This window comes from Pygocentrus nattereri, chromosome 8 (assembly GCF_015220715.1).
Source record: "Pygocentrus nattereri isolate fPygNat1 chromosome 8, fPygNat1.pri, whole genome shotgun sequence".
In the NCBI taxonomy this organism is placed as follows: domain Eukaryota; kingdom Metazoa; phylum Chordata; class Actinopteri; order Characiformes; family Serrasalmidae; genus Pygocentrus; species Pygocentrus nattereri.
In genome coordinates, this window is record NC_051218.1 from 7,731,889 (window position 1) to 7,747,916 (window position 16,028).

Consider the following 16,028-nt stretch of genomic DNA (forward strand, 5'->3'; position numbering starts at 1 on the left):
TGAACAGGGAGATGGGAGAAAAGCACAATGAAAACAAGCTGGGCGTTCTGTGTGTTTTGAGCACGACAGAAGGACATCAACTCAGTCACGTCCCTCAGACTGACAAATATGAATCAAACAAAATAGACTTTTATTGTGCTGAGTAGTGAAATCTATATGCAGTCAGAGAGAAATTGCAGCTGTAGTGTACCGTAACGTCCCTGGATATTGATATTACAACAACCTGTAGTGTCATTTCAATATAAAGGAAAAACAAAACAACTGAAAACAAACAGGAATGCTTTGATCAGTAATACTGATTTGTATGAAATGGACAAGGACTGTAGTCCAACCTTGTTATTAACATAATAAAACCACAATACACAGGCACTGGAAAATGAGTGTAAGGGGAGTAGTAGTTATATTACCATAGGAATAAAATGATTGTGTGTGGCGAAGCCGCGCCGTCCGTCGGCCTGCACCTCTCACAGAGCGACTCGTCCAACTATGTCAAAAAAAGGTTCTACAGGTGTTCTGAAAAAGCTGACATTCGTGAGTGTGAGCCCACCTGCCTTTGGAGTTTATAAACAGTTTATTTATATAAAAAGGTGCAGCGTGGGGTGGGGCGGGGTGGGGCGGGGCGGGCGCAATGTTCCCTCCGATACAAGCAGAGTGATATTCTGACCAGCTGCTTCCTCTTCAAATGAGCTCATCAGACCAGACGTCATCAGTCTCGGTCCTGGAGGGCTTCGGTCCAGTGCAGTCCGGTGAACTTTGCTGCTCTGATACACCTAAATTTACTCAACTGTTCGTGCTGCACAGTGCCACCTACTGCAGCCACACTGCCATTTAAATGTTGTTTACAATGATGAATTTTGTTGCAGAAACACAGAGAAAATGATTTGATGATGCTAAACAATCTGTAGCTGTGAAAACTAAGACTCGATGATGAATGGGAAGAAGTACAGCTGAGTGAAGGTTTGATGCCTTATATTTCAAAAAGGGTGACAATCTGAGCTATTCATAGTTATTTTGTAACAAGAAACTGTTAGCAGCTTTAATCTGAATAGCTTTATTTAATAGCTATAGCTGTACCATGTAAGTTTAGGGGATTTGGAGCCATCTCTGGTGGAGGTGTGTAACTGTATGAAACACGGGTACCCCTTTGCCAAGCAGATGAAGCTGATAATTCAGAGGACTCTAAACTCTAGTCTAAACTTGGTGAAGGAGCGTCTCTGAGGATGAGTCAATTATACTGTTGTCACATCTTTATCAGTATGATGTTGATCCTGAGCTCATTTGAGACCTGAACATCGAGCTGGACCTTCTGAGTCTGTGCAAAAAATATTTAAAGACGTGCGATGTGGTGTGAAAAACTCCCGACGTGGCTAAATGATCATTTTAAAATGATGAAGTGCTTTAATGCTGTTTGCTTGGTGGTCTACACCATTTCAGTAACAACTACCAACAGGACGATGACTCCACACTTGAACAGCAGTGGACAACTGTGACTGCAATGCATCTTGCAATATATTACAACCCTGGATGTGACGTAGGCGAAGCCAGATTAATGCTTCTTTACATGTGCAGGATCACGTGAATGCACCAGAAACTCATCCAGGTTTGAGATACAGGCAGTGCCTGGAGCTCATCTGCACATCTGTGTTGCAAAGATCACCATTTAAAAGTTTGGAGTCACTGTTTTCAATGATATAAAACCACTTTTGTTACACATGCATGAAATGATTCTAATATGTTGATCAGGGAGCTCATTTTCATACCAAAGTCTTTTGTAATATCTATTTCAAAGGCCGACATCACACTGAATAACAAACGACAACCTAAAACTCCAATAATCGTACCGTTTCCGATTCCAATAACCGTGTGACTGTTTCCAGTCAAAAATGCATGTATGATTGGACTATTCCTGTAAATGACGCAATGCTACAGAATAGCCAATACAGCAGGATCTCCTAACCGTTTATGAAAATAACGTAAAGGGAGGTTTTGTTTCCCCGTCGTGTTTAGAGTATATAGTGTTATATTCTGTGATATACTGTGCAGCCCTAGTCGGTGTATCAGAGTAGTGAAATCACCAAACCGCGCTGGAAGCTTTCGCCCTCCAAAGCGACCCTGATGACCCTGCCTCAGAGGGAACAGAGTGTCGAGGGATGGGAGGGTAGGTTTGGCGGGGGGGGCTCACATGGGCAGGTCCACGCTGTTGTGGCGCGTTTTCCTGGAGGTACCGTCGTAACGTGGCAGTGCTTTCTGCAGGCTGGACATGGCAGCCGTCCGCTCCACGTCGATCACGGCGTACAATTCGGTGCGGCGCGTGGGTGTCTGCGGGAGGGGAGACGTTGGGGTTTTGGGGGTCTGCGGGGCGCTTGAGTCCGACCCCCTCTCTCGCTCCCTGTCAGGTTCCGTCTCCACCTCTATGTAGTTGAGGGCGTGCGGCTCGCAGGGCCGGCGGAAGTCGAAGCTGAAGACGCTGGGGGCGGAGCGATCGCGCCAGCGGGCCGACTCCAACTTCCCCGAGCTAGGGGGCGCCGTGACGTTCTCTGTGTTTATGTAGAGGTGGGCGGCATCCGGGCTGCACTGCCCCCGGTGGTTGTGTGTGAAGCCGTTGAGCGGCTGCGGATGCTTCGTGGACCGTAGGGACTCGTCCTCTTCCTCGGAGCCGGCCTTCGGGTCCTCTCGGAGCGGCGGCAGTGCTGGCAGGTTCTCGTAGTCCAGCAGGGCTGTTCTACGCTGGGCTGAGTTGTTGACATTGGCATCGGGACTGAGAGGTGGCGGACGCGTCCTGCGGCGGGACGGACCGTACATGGCCGGGACAGGAACGTGAACGGGAACAGGAACGGGAACAGGACCGTTCAATTGATCTGGAGCATCGTCCAACCGGCCACTCTCTGCAAAACAACAACAACAACAACAACAACAACAACAACAATTAATAATTCATAGCATTTACAGAACAATTTATAATACATACCGGACAATTCCGGTATGTATTATAAATGATCAATAAACATTAAGATTAGTCATTGAATAATAAACCAACACTGCATGCGTATATGGTTCTTTGCACAGTGAAAATTCTTCAGACTGATGGAGAACGCACTATTTATGGGTCTGTATAGAGCCTTTTTTTTTTTTTAAATGGGTTCTATATAGTACCAATATATGGTTCTGCTATTGTTAAAAGTTCGAGCTTGTATAAAAAGTTTCTATAGAGAACCACATACAACACATTCTCCATCAATCTGAAGAACCATTTCACTATGCAAAGAACCATTTAAGCATGCAAGTAGTTAAGTGTTCATGTTCTACATAGAACCTTCGTCTTTCATTAGGAACCCTTGAAGAATCATCTGAGATTAGAGATTGAGATTAATAATACACTACACTAACAATAATCGTACCGTTTCAATTTTCCGACATACTGCGATAAGCATATATAATGTAAAGATATTAGAGATGTTGTATGCGTCTATGAATTTACCTGCCTGTTCTTCACATATTTTATTTGAACAATGCCAGGATAATATTATATCAACGACATAATCAAACAATCAGAAATGTTCTTTTACCATCCTATTCCCAAACAACTGAATTCTGAATAATTTTTTTCCTTACCTTTTTTAAATGTGGTGCTGTCCGGTTCTGCCGTGCCCGGCCTGGGCGGAGGCGCCACTGTACCGTTAGCGTTAGTGTTAGCAACAGCGTTCTGGGCGGGCCTGGCTGCACCCTCGCTCGCCCGGCCGGCCTCCTGCTGCCTCTCCCGGGCCATCAGCTGCCTCTGGACAGGTGTGGGGCCGAGGACGAAGCGGGCTCCCTCCACCTCCAGCTGGACCCGTGGGCCTGGCTCCGGAGCCTGCAAATCCTCGTCCCCCTCCACTGCAGGGGGGCTGCGGGGTGGGGGGGCATCTAAAGCACCGTGCTGATCCTCCAGCAGACCCGTCGTGTTCACATACGTGTGGCCCTAAACACAAACACCACACATCAGCACGTGTGTTCCGAGGGGGCAGAATGAGATGGTCAGGAACATTTCTGGTGGACAGTCCGCACTTTGAGCTTTACTGAGAAATCCTGCATTATTAAATACACCTGAACCTCCCTTTGCTAACAGTTCCACCCTCAACACCACAGGAAATATGACATATCATTACAAACGATTCATGAAACTCAACACATATTAAAGAGGTGTTCTGTGATATTACACCATAATATTCATTTTGAGTGTTAAATAATGAGAATTATATCAGTAATAATGAGCGTTATATCCATAACGTTCCACAGCAAGCAATTTGTTTAGTCTTCTTCATCTCTATTTTATTCATTTTTCTTATCGTATCTAGGACCTGACATTTATTTACCACTTCAAATCATTTTATAAGAATAGTTTAAAGATATATAAACATCTAAAAATGTGCTTTTATATTTTATTAGAATACATAAAACTGTAAGGCTTGGGTCTAATTTTAACAGAAAAAAAAACATTTTTTTAGCATGGATTGGCAGCACTGAGAAAGCAAGGGCTCATTAACTTCATTGAAGCCAACTTAAGTATTATCTGATTATGTAATGCTGTAATATATTTGTGAAATACATCAAGAAATTTCAAAAGCACTGCTAGATTTATCGTTTGTCACTACTAAGACATCTGCAAATCAAGCTATGCATCATGCTGGGGTTAGTCCCAGTCCTAATTAATTAATTAATTAGAAAGAAATAGTTTACATATTCAGAATATTTAAACAATACCATAATAATATGCTAAAGCATGAAACTTATTTTCAATAAACTTATCATTAACATCTAACCAGCCTGTAGAAGTATTTTAATTTTCTATTAATATTAGCTCATTTCACACTAGGCTGCACTGCAGTCCCCAGCATTCTCTGCAATGTTACGTTCACTCCGACTCGCCTACCCCGTCAAAAGTCTGTGGGACCGCAGTTACGCCTCAATTCTACAGGATTCGACAGTCATATCACCATAATGCATTTCAGCTGCAGGTCAACCAATATAAAAACCCAACATCAGCTCAGAAACTGAGCACAAATCTTAATGAACTTGCAGCAATGAAAGGATGCCAGGAGTCCAGACCAAGCAGATAGCTAGGTTTAAAAGACTGAGCTCCTGCAGATGTTCAAATTTTGAATATTTCAAATGTAATATTTCAAATCTACTTCAAGTGCCCATGTTTTACTGTTGAAGTTTTTGCAAATTTTGAATAATTAATGCCAGTTCAGGTTGCAGCACAACAGTATTTAAAAATTAAATAAAATCAGATTTTTTAATACAGCCCTTGTACTGGCTGAGTTTCACACCCTGATCTAACCAGCGCTCTGCTGCTGTAGTTATAATCTGCTGCCCTCTCTACAGGTCACATGACTGCGCTCAGCACTTACCCGCACGGAGTCGTCCGGCAGCAGCAGTGGGTGTGTGGACTCCTCTCCCACTGAGGGCAGGCGGGTACTGCCCACTGACGGGTGTCTGCTGGAGGGGTGAGAGGAGGCGTCTCCCAGAGACGGGTACCGCAGGCTCCCGTTCGGTAAGGCAGGAAGAGCGGTACCTGCAGAGAACAGACACGTTCAGCTCTCACACCTAAAACCATCAGCAGGCCCATCAGCTCACCAACAGGTTCAATGCATACACAACATGGCAAAAGTATGCAGACACCTATACATCACACACGTATGAGCTTGCTGGACGTCCCGTTCCAAATCCATGTTTTTGCTGCTACAGCAGCTTCCACTCTTCAGGGAAGCTTTCTACAAGATGTTGTAGAAAGTCCATGTCCGTTCAGTCAAAAGAGCATTCGTGAGGTCAGACACCGATGGTGGACGAGAGGGTCTGGCTCATAGTCTCTGTTTCAGTTCAGCCCAAAGATGTTCATTGGGGTTGAGGTCAGGAATCTGTGACGGCCACTGGAGTTCCTCCACACCAAACTGGTCACTCCATGTCTTTATAGAGCTGCTTTGTGCTCAGGGATTCAGTCCTGCTGGAATAGGAAAGGCTCTTCCCCAAACTGCTGCCACAAAGCTGGAAGCTTAATTGTGTACAATGTCTGTGCTGCAGCTTCAACATCACCCTTCACTGGAACTGAGAGCCCAAACCATGAAAAACAGCCCAGCCCATCACCCCTCCTCCACCAAACCTTACTGCTGGCTCTGCATTCCTGTAGGTAACATTCTCCTGACATCCTCCAAACCTAGATTCATCACCAGACTGATAGATTGGAGTGATGAATCTTCTCTGAGAACACGGTTCCACTGCTCCAGAGTCCAGTGGCGTTTTTTTTACCCCCCCCCCCCCCCCACCGACACTTGGCATTGCGATCTTAGGCTTGCGTGCAGCTGCTCAGGCGTGGACACCCATTTCATGAAGCTCCTGACGAGAAGTTCTTGTGTTAATGTTGCTTCCAGAGAGAGCTTGGTCTTCTGTATTGAGCAACGAAGCAGCGGACAGGAAATTTTTACAAGCTTTCATCACTCGAGTCACTGAGCTCTTCAGTGCGACCCGTTCTACTGCCAGTGTGCATCTATGGAGGCTGCAAGGCTGTGTGCTTGATTATATACACCTGTCAGTAATGGGTGTGGCCAACACACCTGAACTCAACAATTAGGAGGAGCAGCCATATACTTTAAGCCATATAGTGTATGTAACCCACACTGCATCCATTTAGCCCCACCCATTCAACCTGCATCAGTTTGGCTCCACCCATTCAACCCAGACTATTTTAACAGACAAAACATGACAGCCGCTCCAAAAGATACATAAGTCTGAAAGGCACCAGAACTGTAAAGAGGAATGAAGAGATGTTGGAAAAAGGGAAACGAATATTTCTTGATATGTAAACCCACCAACGTCCATGCCAGACGTCCAAGAAAGAAACTGGTCCTTTTTTACCGCGTGTTGTGCTGCATGTCTGAGCAGTGAGCGTGCAGAAGAAGTAAAGCTGGATTTCTAAAGCTGTTCAACATAAATAACACTTAATAATACTGAAGTGTAGGGGTTACGATGCAGGACGTGAGACTGTACTTACTGGTGGGAGTGCGTGGGGTGAGCGGAGGGTCCGGCTCGGTGTGTGTGAGCGCCGGCTCAAACACGGGTTCCTCCACCACGCTGATGCTGTTGTTGTGCATGATGTCCTGCAGCATGTTGAAGATTTCCTCCGCTCGCGCACACTTAAAGGCAAAGATCCCTGCAGGAGAGCACAAACAGCGGCATGTTAAAAAAACAGCGCTGATCACAACTACAACATCAACTAGGGCTGCAACGCTCAGTCGACCTCAATTAGGAAATACGTTATACAGATCTGGGTTTTTATTAGCCACACGCTGCTTTTTTAAAAACACCACTTAAAGCTCTATAATGTTCATATGATCCACACAGTCACTCTGACAGACTGTAATACACTACAGGAAGCATAGGGGGTGATATGGCTTCTACTGTTTCATTTCAAAAGCTTTCTATAATACGACTTCTGCACGATTTTAATAAAAGTCTCCTTTAAATTTTGATGATGGTGGCAAAAAGAGCATAGAACGGTTAAGAAATGATGGTTTGTTGCAGCCCTACGAACAACCCACACAACCACTGATTGATGCTCACTATCCATCTCCAGCACACAACCTGATGATGAAAACAAAACAACAACAAGACTGAAATAAACAACAGTTCACAAACTGCAACACCACTGTCACAAGGGTCACGCTGTGCAGTGTACTGCAGCTTTAAGGAAGGGGCTTTGGGGTGGGGTGGGGGGGCACAGCAAGCCTCCTTTACTCACCCTGTGGAGCCACTCGAGCTCATCCTTGTGAAAGCATGGGGTCAAAGTTAACAGTCTCACATTAATCATTGTATTCGGAGCTGCAATCCCGAATCACCGGGGAGCCTTAACACTACAGCCAAGTGGTTTCAGTTTGTAAAAGGCAGCAAATAAACAGAACATAGCCAGTGCTAACAAACACATACAGCTGGGTACCATGTGAATATCTGACAGTTACTGTACCAACAGCAGTGTTAAAAGAAGTTAAAAAAAAATTATATATATTTAATTTATATAAACACTTATAATTAACTTCATATGCATGGGAAATAAGGAAGGAAGGAAACTACGATAGAAAGCTTGGGGCACAAACTCCCAACATAAAGAGTTAATTGTCCTGTCCATTTAACAGCAATATAACCCTCTACTGCACACATTATGAGGGCAATTTACAAACTACACTTTCCTGGTCTTGGATTATTAAATTATATAATTCTACAATTATACAGGGTGAGTCAAAAGTCACAGGACACCGTTTCATTTTATTTTTTATTTTATTATTGACTTTTATCTCTGAGATCATGTCAAACAAATTGCGTATGCTGAGAAAATCTGCAACAAACACCACCTTCAGCACCGCATCATGGAGGCTTGTGACAGCATAAAAAATAAAATAAAATGAAACGGTGTCCTGTGACTTTTGACTCACCCTGTATAAATGTAGAATTATAACTTTCCGAGTCAGAACTGTTCACAGTGGTGGTGATAGGAACCAGACGTCCACCTCTAAAAGCTCCTCAGAGAAAGTTCCTACATGAAATGGTTCTGAATTCACTGCCTGATGACTGAGACGCTGCTTTATGATTGTTTAGAGAACTTAAACCCCATTCATGGTGGAGGGAGACATGCAGGGCGCTGTGTGGCAAAATAGTCCCCAAAGAAAACTTATTATTCCAGATTTTCCACTATCACTATTTTCCATCATCATTTCATATAAACTCAGAAGACTGGTGTAGGTTCTCTGGTGGTTCTGGATGGTAAATAAAATGTCTATATCTGTGTTGTAGTCATGGCGACCCCTGGTTCCTATCACCACCACTGTAAAGACATCTGAACCATTTCACACCAAACTGCTCTGAACCTCTCTGACTACACCTCACACATTCAATGAAATGAAAAATGGGTGGAATTCCCCTTTAAGCTAAGTCCGTACCAAATTCAAATTTAGTATCCTATAGCGATCACACAATAAATCTAATGGATTGGAAGTTTGAGCTTAATGTGAGCCGTCCTGATAACCAGTGATATTCTAATGACACCAATCCCTACAGTCAACGGCCACTGCCAAACCCACAAACTCACAAAAATACTCATAATAGAAATCAGTGGTCACATGACAACAGGTGAAGCAACTGCCCACTGGCTTCTATTATAAACCCGTTCCAAGTGAAGAATTCTGTTCCATCACTTCAGCAGGAACATCTCCACATTTCTGAAACGCAGCTACCTTAGTACACAGACTGCCAGACTTCACACAAAACAATAAAAAAAATGCAGCTCATGTGTTATTTATTCATGTAATTATTTGTTTACCTTGCCCAGTTTGGCAGCGGCGGCCACTCTCAAAGGAGAAGAGGTTGGAGTCGTAACCATAGCGACGCAGGCACAGGTAAGGCCACCTGACTGCGTCACACTTGTGTGTGCGGAGGACCAGCTCCTCTTCAGTCAGCTCCATGATTCCAGCACCCAGCTCATTCCCGTCATCATCCACATTAACCACCTGTAAACAAACAAACATCCGCATCATCCGCCTGTAAACAAACACCCGCATCATCCGCCCGTAAACAAACACCCGCATCATCCGCCCGTAAACAAACACCCGCATCATCCGCCCGTAAACAAACACCCGCATCATCCGCCCGTAAACAAACATCCACCCATAAACAAACACCCACATCATCTGCCCGTAAACAAACTTCCACCCATAAACAAACACCCGCATCACCCAATTTCCCCGTTTGTGGGATTTAAAAAGTATCACTTAACCACCTATAAACAAACATTGGCATCATCCGCCTGTAAAAAAACATCCACATCATCCGCCTGTAAACAAACATCCACATCAACCACCTGTAAATAAGCATCAACCACCTACTAACAAACATCCAAATTAACCACCTGTAAATAAATAAACATCTGCATCATCCACCTGTAAACAAAAATATCCACATCATCCACCTATAAGCAAACAAACATCCACATCAACCACCTGTAAGCAAACAAACATCCACATCAACCACCTGTAAGCAAACATCCATATCAACCTCCTGTAAACAAACATCCACATCAACCACCTGTAAAAAAATAAGCATCATCCACCTGTAAACAAACATCCACATCAACCTCCTGTAAACAAACATCCACATCAACCACCTGTAAAAAAATAAGCATCATCCACCTGTAAACAAACATCCACATTAACCACCCGTAAATAAACATCATCCACATCAACCACCTGTAAACCATAAATAAATAAATCAAATCAATCACACATTAAGTAAATTTACAGCAAAAAAAAAATTCACGTTAACCCCTTCGAAATAAATCCAACGGCTTCTACTTCCACAATCAGAGCTGCACCGATATGGAAGTTCTGGGTTGATTTGATAATTGATGACTAACAGCTTATCATACAGATCCAGCCCACAGCGCCCACACTCACCTTAAATTTACTCTGGTGATTGTCAGGAATTGACTCTCTGTCTGGACAGCTCCAGCAGCTTCCCATGGCTTCTTCAGAGGACCATTTGATGCCTAACACACACACAGACACACAAACACACACACAATGACTCTCCAGAACAGAAATGAGCTACACATTAGAAATCATACTGAAAGCTCTGTGTGTGATGAAGCTGAGAATGCCTCTGGATTCTCACCCAGATCCAGCCATCAGGGTTCCTGACTCATTCCCCAGCAGCGCACACACAGTCATTCTTCATAAGTGCTGCAGCCGCCTGTGACGATAATGCTGATGTTGATGATGAGCCTGTGAGAATTGACAGGGTGTTTATATCACGTCTGACCAAACAGAATCACCTCCTTAAGCACCGTGGATAGTTTTATACTTCCAGACCACGAAATCAGCGGCCTGTCTCACAAAGCAGGATTTACAGCTGAGCCAGCTAACTTTCAACTTAGCTCACTGATAAACCTGGACTACAGTACAAATATAGACGTTTCATTTACCATCCAGAACCACCAGAGAACCTACGCAAGTCTTCTGAGTTTATATGGAATGTTGATGATGGAAAATAGTGGAAAATCTGGAATAATAAGTTTTCTTTGGGACTATTTTGCCGCACAGCACCTTGCATGTCTCCCTCCACCATGAATGGAGTTTAAGTTCTCTAAACTATCATAAAACAGCGTCTCAGTCATCAGGCAGTGAATTCAGAACCATTTCATGTAGGAACTTTCTGTGAGGAGCTTTTAGAGAGGGAACATCTGGTTCCTATCACCACCACTGTGAACAGTTCTGAGTCAGTACGTTTATCTAGAACCGAGCATTTCACACCAAATCGCTCTGTTTACATCTCAACCACAACTGCTTTTGCCCTCTTCAAGCTGGATTAGTTTAATCTGGAGAGGTGCTGTAATCTGAGGGATTACTGATTAAATCTGTTATTTTAACCCAGTATGAATCTGCCATGTCTGTAGTTTTTATAGTCTAATAAGTAATAATTCCAAGTCTATAACTCAGAGCTTCTCTGTAACAGCAGTCCTGCTCCAATCCACAGCTCAGTAATATGATAAAGACAGGAAACAGAAAATGCCCAATTTTAATATTTTTTGTGACCTGAAGATGAAGTTAACAGCTAAACAGAGCTTGATTTGACACAATTCCTTAATCCTCAAGTTCGTGATACGGCCAGCTACATTATGCACTATGATTATGGACAATCACTAAGTTGCCGTTGATAATGGGTGACCAGTGTCGTGGTTTGGGGCTTGTTTTTGAAGGCAAATACAGACATAAACATGTGTGCAAAGCTGTTTCGATCTGAGCTTTCTGGAACACAGATAACCAAAGTATTACCATAACAGTGTGGGATACGGTTTGACCACCGCTGTTAAACTAAAAATTCCCTAAATCTCGATGCAGAGTGGCAGCAAAAAAAAAAATTGGAAAAGGCTACTTTTCCCCTCACTGTTGTTCAAAGCAGGATCAAGCCTCATACTGCACGTTAACAACTGAGTACTGACGGTTTTACTATAAGATTTTATTTAAACACTGAACATCTTGAATGCTGTTTTCATTTAAGAACATGGGCAAACGTTCCTTGCTTTAACCTCTTATTCCCCAGGGTATATTCTGGTCTGTCCATCTCGATTTTTGTGACAAAATCGTAGGCATTATTCAGTAACTGCATGAAATAAATTTTTATTCTATTGATTAATTTTTTTGTAAAAGCCCCTCAAATAAACAGGGCATGTGTTTTATGATCATACATCACTATATGCTTACAATTTACTGTTGATAACCAAAAATCTCAGACGCTCTGTGTTATTTTATAAAAGCAATGTTTACAGAGCAGATCACTAAAGATCATCACTCCGTCTGTTTATAGTTTATAGCCCAGATTTGTGGAAAAGTGGCTTGACTTTCAGTAGAAAAACAAACTGAGTTTAGCTTCTTTTATTATAAGGGTTTAAAATGACATCACCGTCTATTTGACTGGAAAGAAAAGTGACAGCCTCATACGACGCCCAGCTTCTGAATGTAGCTTATGAAATATGAAAGTTATGAAGAACATGAAAGGCGTTTTGGAACCACCGGTGGTTCCACTGAGTTTAAGAGGCTACGTGTTATTTAAGCCCTTTAAGTAATAAATGGAAAGCAAATGTACATTTTTCCCACAGCCTGACTGATCTGACTTGGGCCTGCCTCCAGAATTAAGTTCAGCTTAAACAAGGTTCCTGCCTTGGTTGCCGAGGTTGACCCGTTTAAACAGTTCTCTCTGTTAACCCACGTTTAGATACCGAGACGATGATTAATCCTTGTGTGCACGTGCACTGGGGGCAAAAGAAAACGTGTCATTGTCAAACAGTTTGAAAGAGCCATTTTCAAATGTATAGTTTTTTTAATTTATATCCTACATTATCTAATATACCCATTTTAAGTGGGCAATTTAACCCTAATAACACAGAGCATGTTGTGAACTGTCTGTAGATCAAACAGAGGCAGCCAATCTTCCCTGTCTTGTGACCTCACAACCACAGCTTACTGGCACAGCACATTCAAAGGAGAAGCCTCAAGCCAGAAAAAGCAGATATTCTGCTCTGAACCTTGATTTATAGAAAATAATCACAATTTAAATTGCAGCTGCAAAATTAGCCAGAAAAAACACAATTACAATGTAATCACAGTGCGTGGTGTGTGTACAAATATATATATATATATATGAGAGTAGGAAAGCATGTTTTATTTTACTTTATTTACTACATGCATATGTCTGTCTGAAACCTGTCTGGCCGGACACTGAAGAACGACTGACTGTCGAGCCCTCCTGCTACCCGCTTCAGACAAGCTGCCCACGCCCCAGCTACCGCCACCTGCCTTGGACTAGCTGCCCACCCTACACTGAAGTTTTCATGGACTCCTAGCTATTACTACTACTAATACTACTGCTATTAATATTAGTAGCATAATCATTTTGTAGGTAGTTTGACCAGAGGAGGATGGGTCCCCCCTGGTGAGGCTGGTTCCTCCCAAGGTATCTTCCTCAGCTCTGAGGGAGTTTCTCCTTGCCACTGTCGCCCCTGGCTTGCTCATCTGGGGGGTTTTACATTCATGTCAAAACTCTGTCTTTTCTGGAATTCTGTGAAGCTGCTTTGTGACAACATCCATTGTAAAAAGCGCCACAAATAAATTTGATTCTGAGCTCCTGTAACCAAAACCAAATTTCTTGTATGTGTAAGCAAACCTGGCTAATAAAGACTGATTCTGATTTGATATTTTCTCCAAAACGCTCAGCCCTAGATCCAATCCATGAATCAAAACTGTGATTAAAAAAAAAAAAAAAAGAGTGCACCCTAACATCCACGAAACGTAGTGTCGAGACATAATTTATTACGATATAAGATAACGATATATATTGTGATACTGCCAAGCCCAACTCTGTGGATGGCTTTGTTTACTTATCCTAACCAGTTATGCATACATATTTTAAAAATCGGTGGAATCCCCCTTAAATAATCCAGTTTGTTTCATGCGCTCGGGGTCCGGAGCAGGATCAGCCCAGCAGGCCGGCTGGATCAGCAGCAGCAGGGTTTGAGCTCCATGCCCCGAGGAGCAGCGGCGGATCTGAGGGCCGAGATGGTTTTGGAGAATGAAAAATTCCTGAAATATTTTCATAAGCGCCCCTCCCTCCGGCCCTCAGCTCCACACCAGCACTGCCCTCAGCTCACTGCGCCTTTCCCTTACAGCTCCCAGCCCGCAAAACCCTCTCAGGCACAATTCATCCCACGTTAAATTCACTATTCGAGCTGAAAATGTGATGCTGACCGGCTAAACACGGCCAACTATAGCTGTTTAACTCGGGCCAACATGTACATAAACAAACGAGGCTCGACTTGGCGTCTTTTTCGAATTTCCCCGTTCCACCTTAAAATGCGGCAGCTCCATTCTGGCGTATACACACCGCTACGCTGCTGCAGCGCCATTTAAGGTGGAACGAGGAATTCTAATAAAGCAACTGACATAACTTTATATAAGTGGTGTAAACTAAAGACCGAAGAAAACAGGCGTATTTAACTTAAACTAACATTGACTTTCCGCAAACTGTACACGATCGGCTCATTAGTAAAAAGGCTGTGGGATTTTTTTTATCGTGGCGATTTGGTTAAAGTTAACGTTATCCGGCTAAACTTCGATTCTATAATAAAGGTAGCTTCTAGTTTATTTATCTCTTGCCATATAAGTTTAGTTTTAGCTGCTTCGGCGATTTACTTTAGGAAACCAGCCGTTTTTGTGGGGCGCATCCAGCAAAACAAACCGCGCTAAGCTAAAGTTAGCTACGGCAAGAAGCTCCGCGGCGGCTCCTCGGTCACTTCGCCCGCTTTACCCACGCTCTCTCCCGGCTCTGTGGTCAACAGCGCTCGGCCGCATCGAGTGTCCAAACTTGTGGTGGGAGATCCAGAAAATCAACTTTCAATAGGTGATAAAAGTTTTACTCGCTGATAGATTATTCGCCAGCTTCTTCTTCGAGTTTCACCGTTCCACCTTAAATCGTGCGGCTTTTATACTCTGCAGCCTGAGGCGCCAGAATGGAACTGACTCACTGTTTAAGGTGGACCGGGCATATTCGAACAAGAAGCTTGGCGAATAGGAAGCCAACTTCAACTCGGCGCTGCATCCGCGTTAGCCTTAGCTTAGCGCAGCCAGCGAAGGTTCCGGCTAGAGATGAACATTAAAACAGAAAAAAAAATACTTACCGAGTTTTAATGAGCGGCCGCGACGTTTCACAGCCCGACGAGTTCAGTCCGCGTTTCTCATCCGCGCTGTGTCGGCAAAAAGCGGGGCAGTTAGCGGCTTGGCTAATGCTAACGCCACAGCACCGCAGCTAGCTGGATGCTAACGCTAATGCTAACTCTCCCTCCGACTGAGAGCCGCTGTCTAACCGAATCCGAGCGCAGTGCTTCAATGCTTTATCGGATCGATAACGGCTTATACGGGTTTCCAGGCTGTGGAGTCATGTCTCCACGGGGTTTCGGCTCCGTTTCGGCTCTCTCCGACACGGCTCTCAGTATTTCTCCGATCCGCAGTGGGTCGCGCTGTTAGCGGCTAACAGGCTAACGGCTAGCCCTTAGACTGCGCATGAGCATAACTGCCGAGCCGATTGGGTTGCTCTACGGTGGCGAAAGCGGATGGGGGCAAATGGAAGCGAATTCCGATTCGGTTTTGTGTGAACGGTGTGAGCGGTCTGTTTATCCCACTTTGGATGAGGATGAGTCCAAAACTGTTGAACAACCAAACACACAACCACAGAGCCCCACCGGTGACATAAACTGTATAAATAAAATAATGAGTGACCACAACTTAGTAAGGCGTGGAAATGAGATGATTAAGTCGTGGCCACAACTTAGTAAAGCGCGGGAACGAGATCCTAATGTGTGGCCACAGCTTAGTAAGGCGTGGGAATGAGATGATTAAGTCATGGCCACGATTTAGTAAAGCATGGGAACAAGATCCTAATGCATGGCTGCGACTTAG

General features: G+C 43.8%; 1 protein-coding gene across 2 annotated transcripts; it reads right to left on the reverse strand.

Moving 5' to 3' along the window:
- Positions 1-107: 107 nt before the first annotated feature.
- frs2b (fibroblast growth factor receptor substrate 2b) lies at positions 108-15,614 on the reverse strand. Of its 2 annotated transcripts, XM_017717229.1 has the most exons (8): positions 15,251-15,614; positions 10,693-10,802; positions 10,476-10,567; positions 9,347-9,533; positions 7,028-7,186; positions 5,391-5,554; positions 3,613-3,958; positions 108-2,885 (listed from the first exon to the last, which is right to left on the reverse strand). In XM_017717229.1, exons 3-8 carry the CDS (start codon positions 10,539-10,541, stop codon positions 2,179-2,181), a joined length of 1,629 nt encoding a protein of 542 aa, XP_017572718.1. In that variant the 5' UTR covers positions 10,542-10,567; positions 10,693-10,802; positions 15,251-15,614; the 3' UTR covers positions 108-2,178. The 2 variants fall into 2 exon arrangements, with proteins under 2 accessions (XP_017572718.1, XP_017572719.1); XM_017717230.2 differs by lacking the exons at positions 10,476-10,567; positions 10,693-10,802; positions 15,251-15,614 and adding an exon at positions 7,775-7,798 and having other exon boundaries at positions 9,347-9,452.
- Between the last annotated feature and the right edge of the window lie 414 nt (positions 15,615-16,028).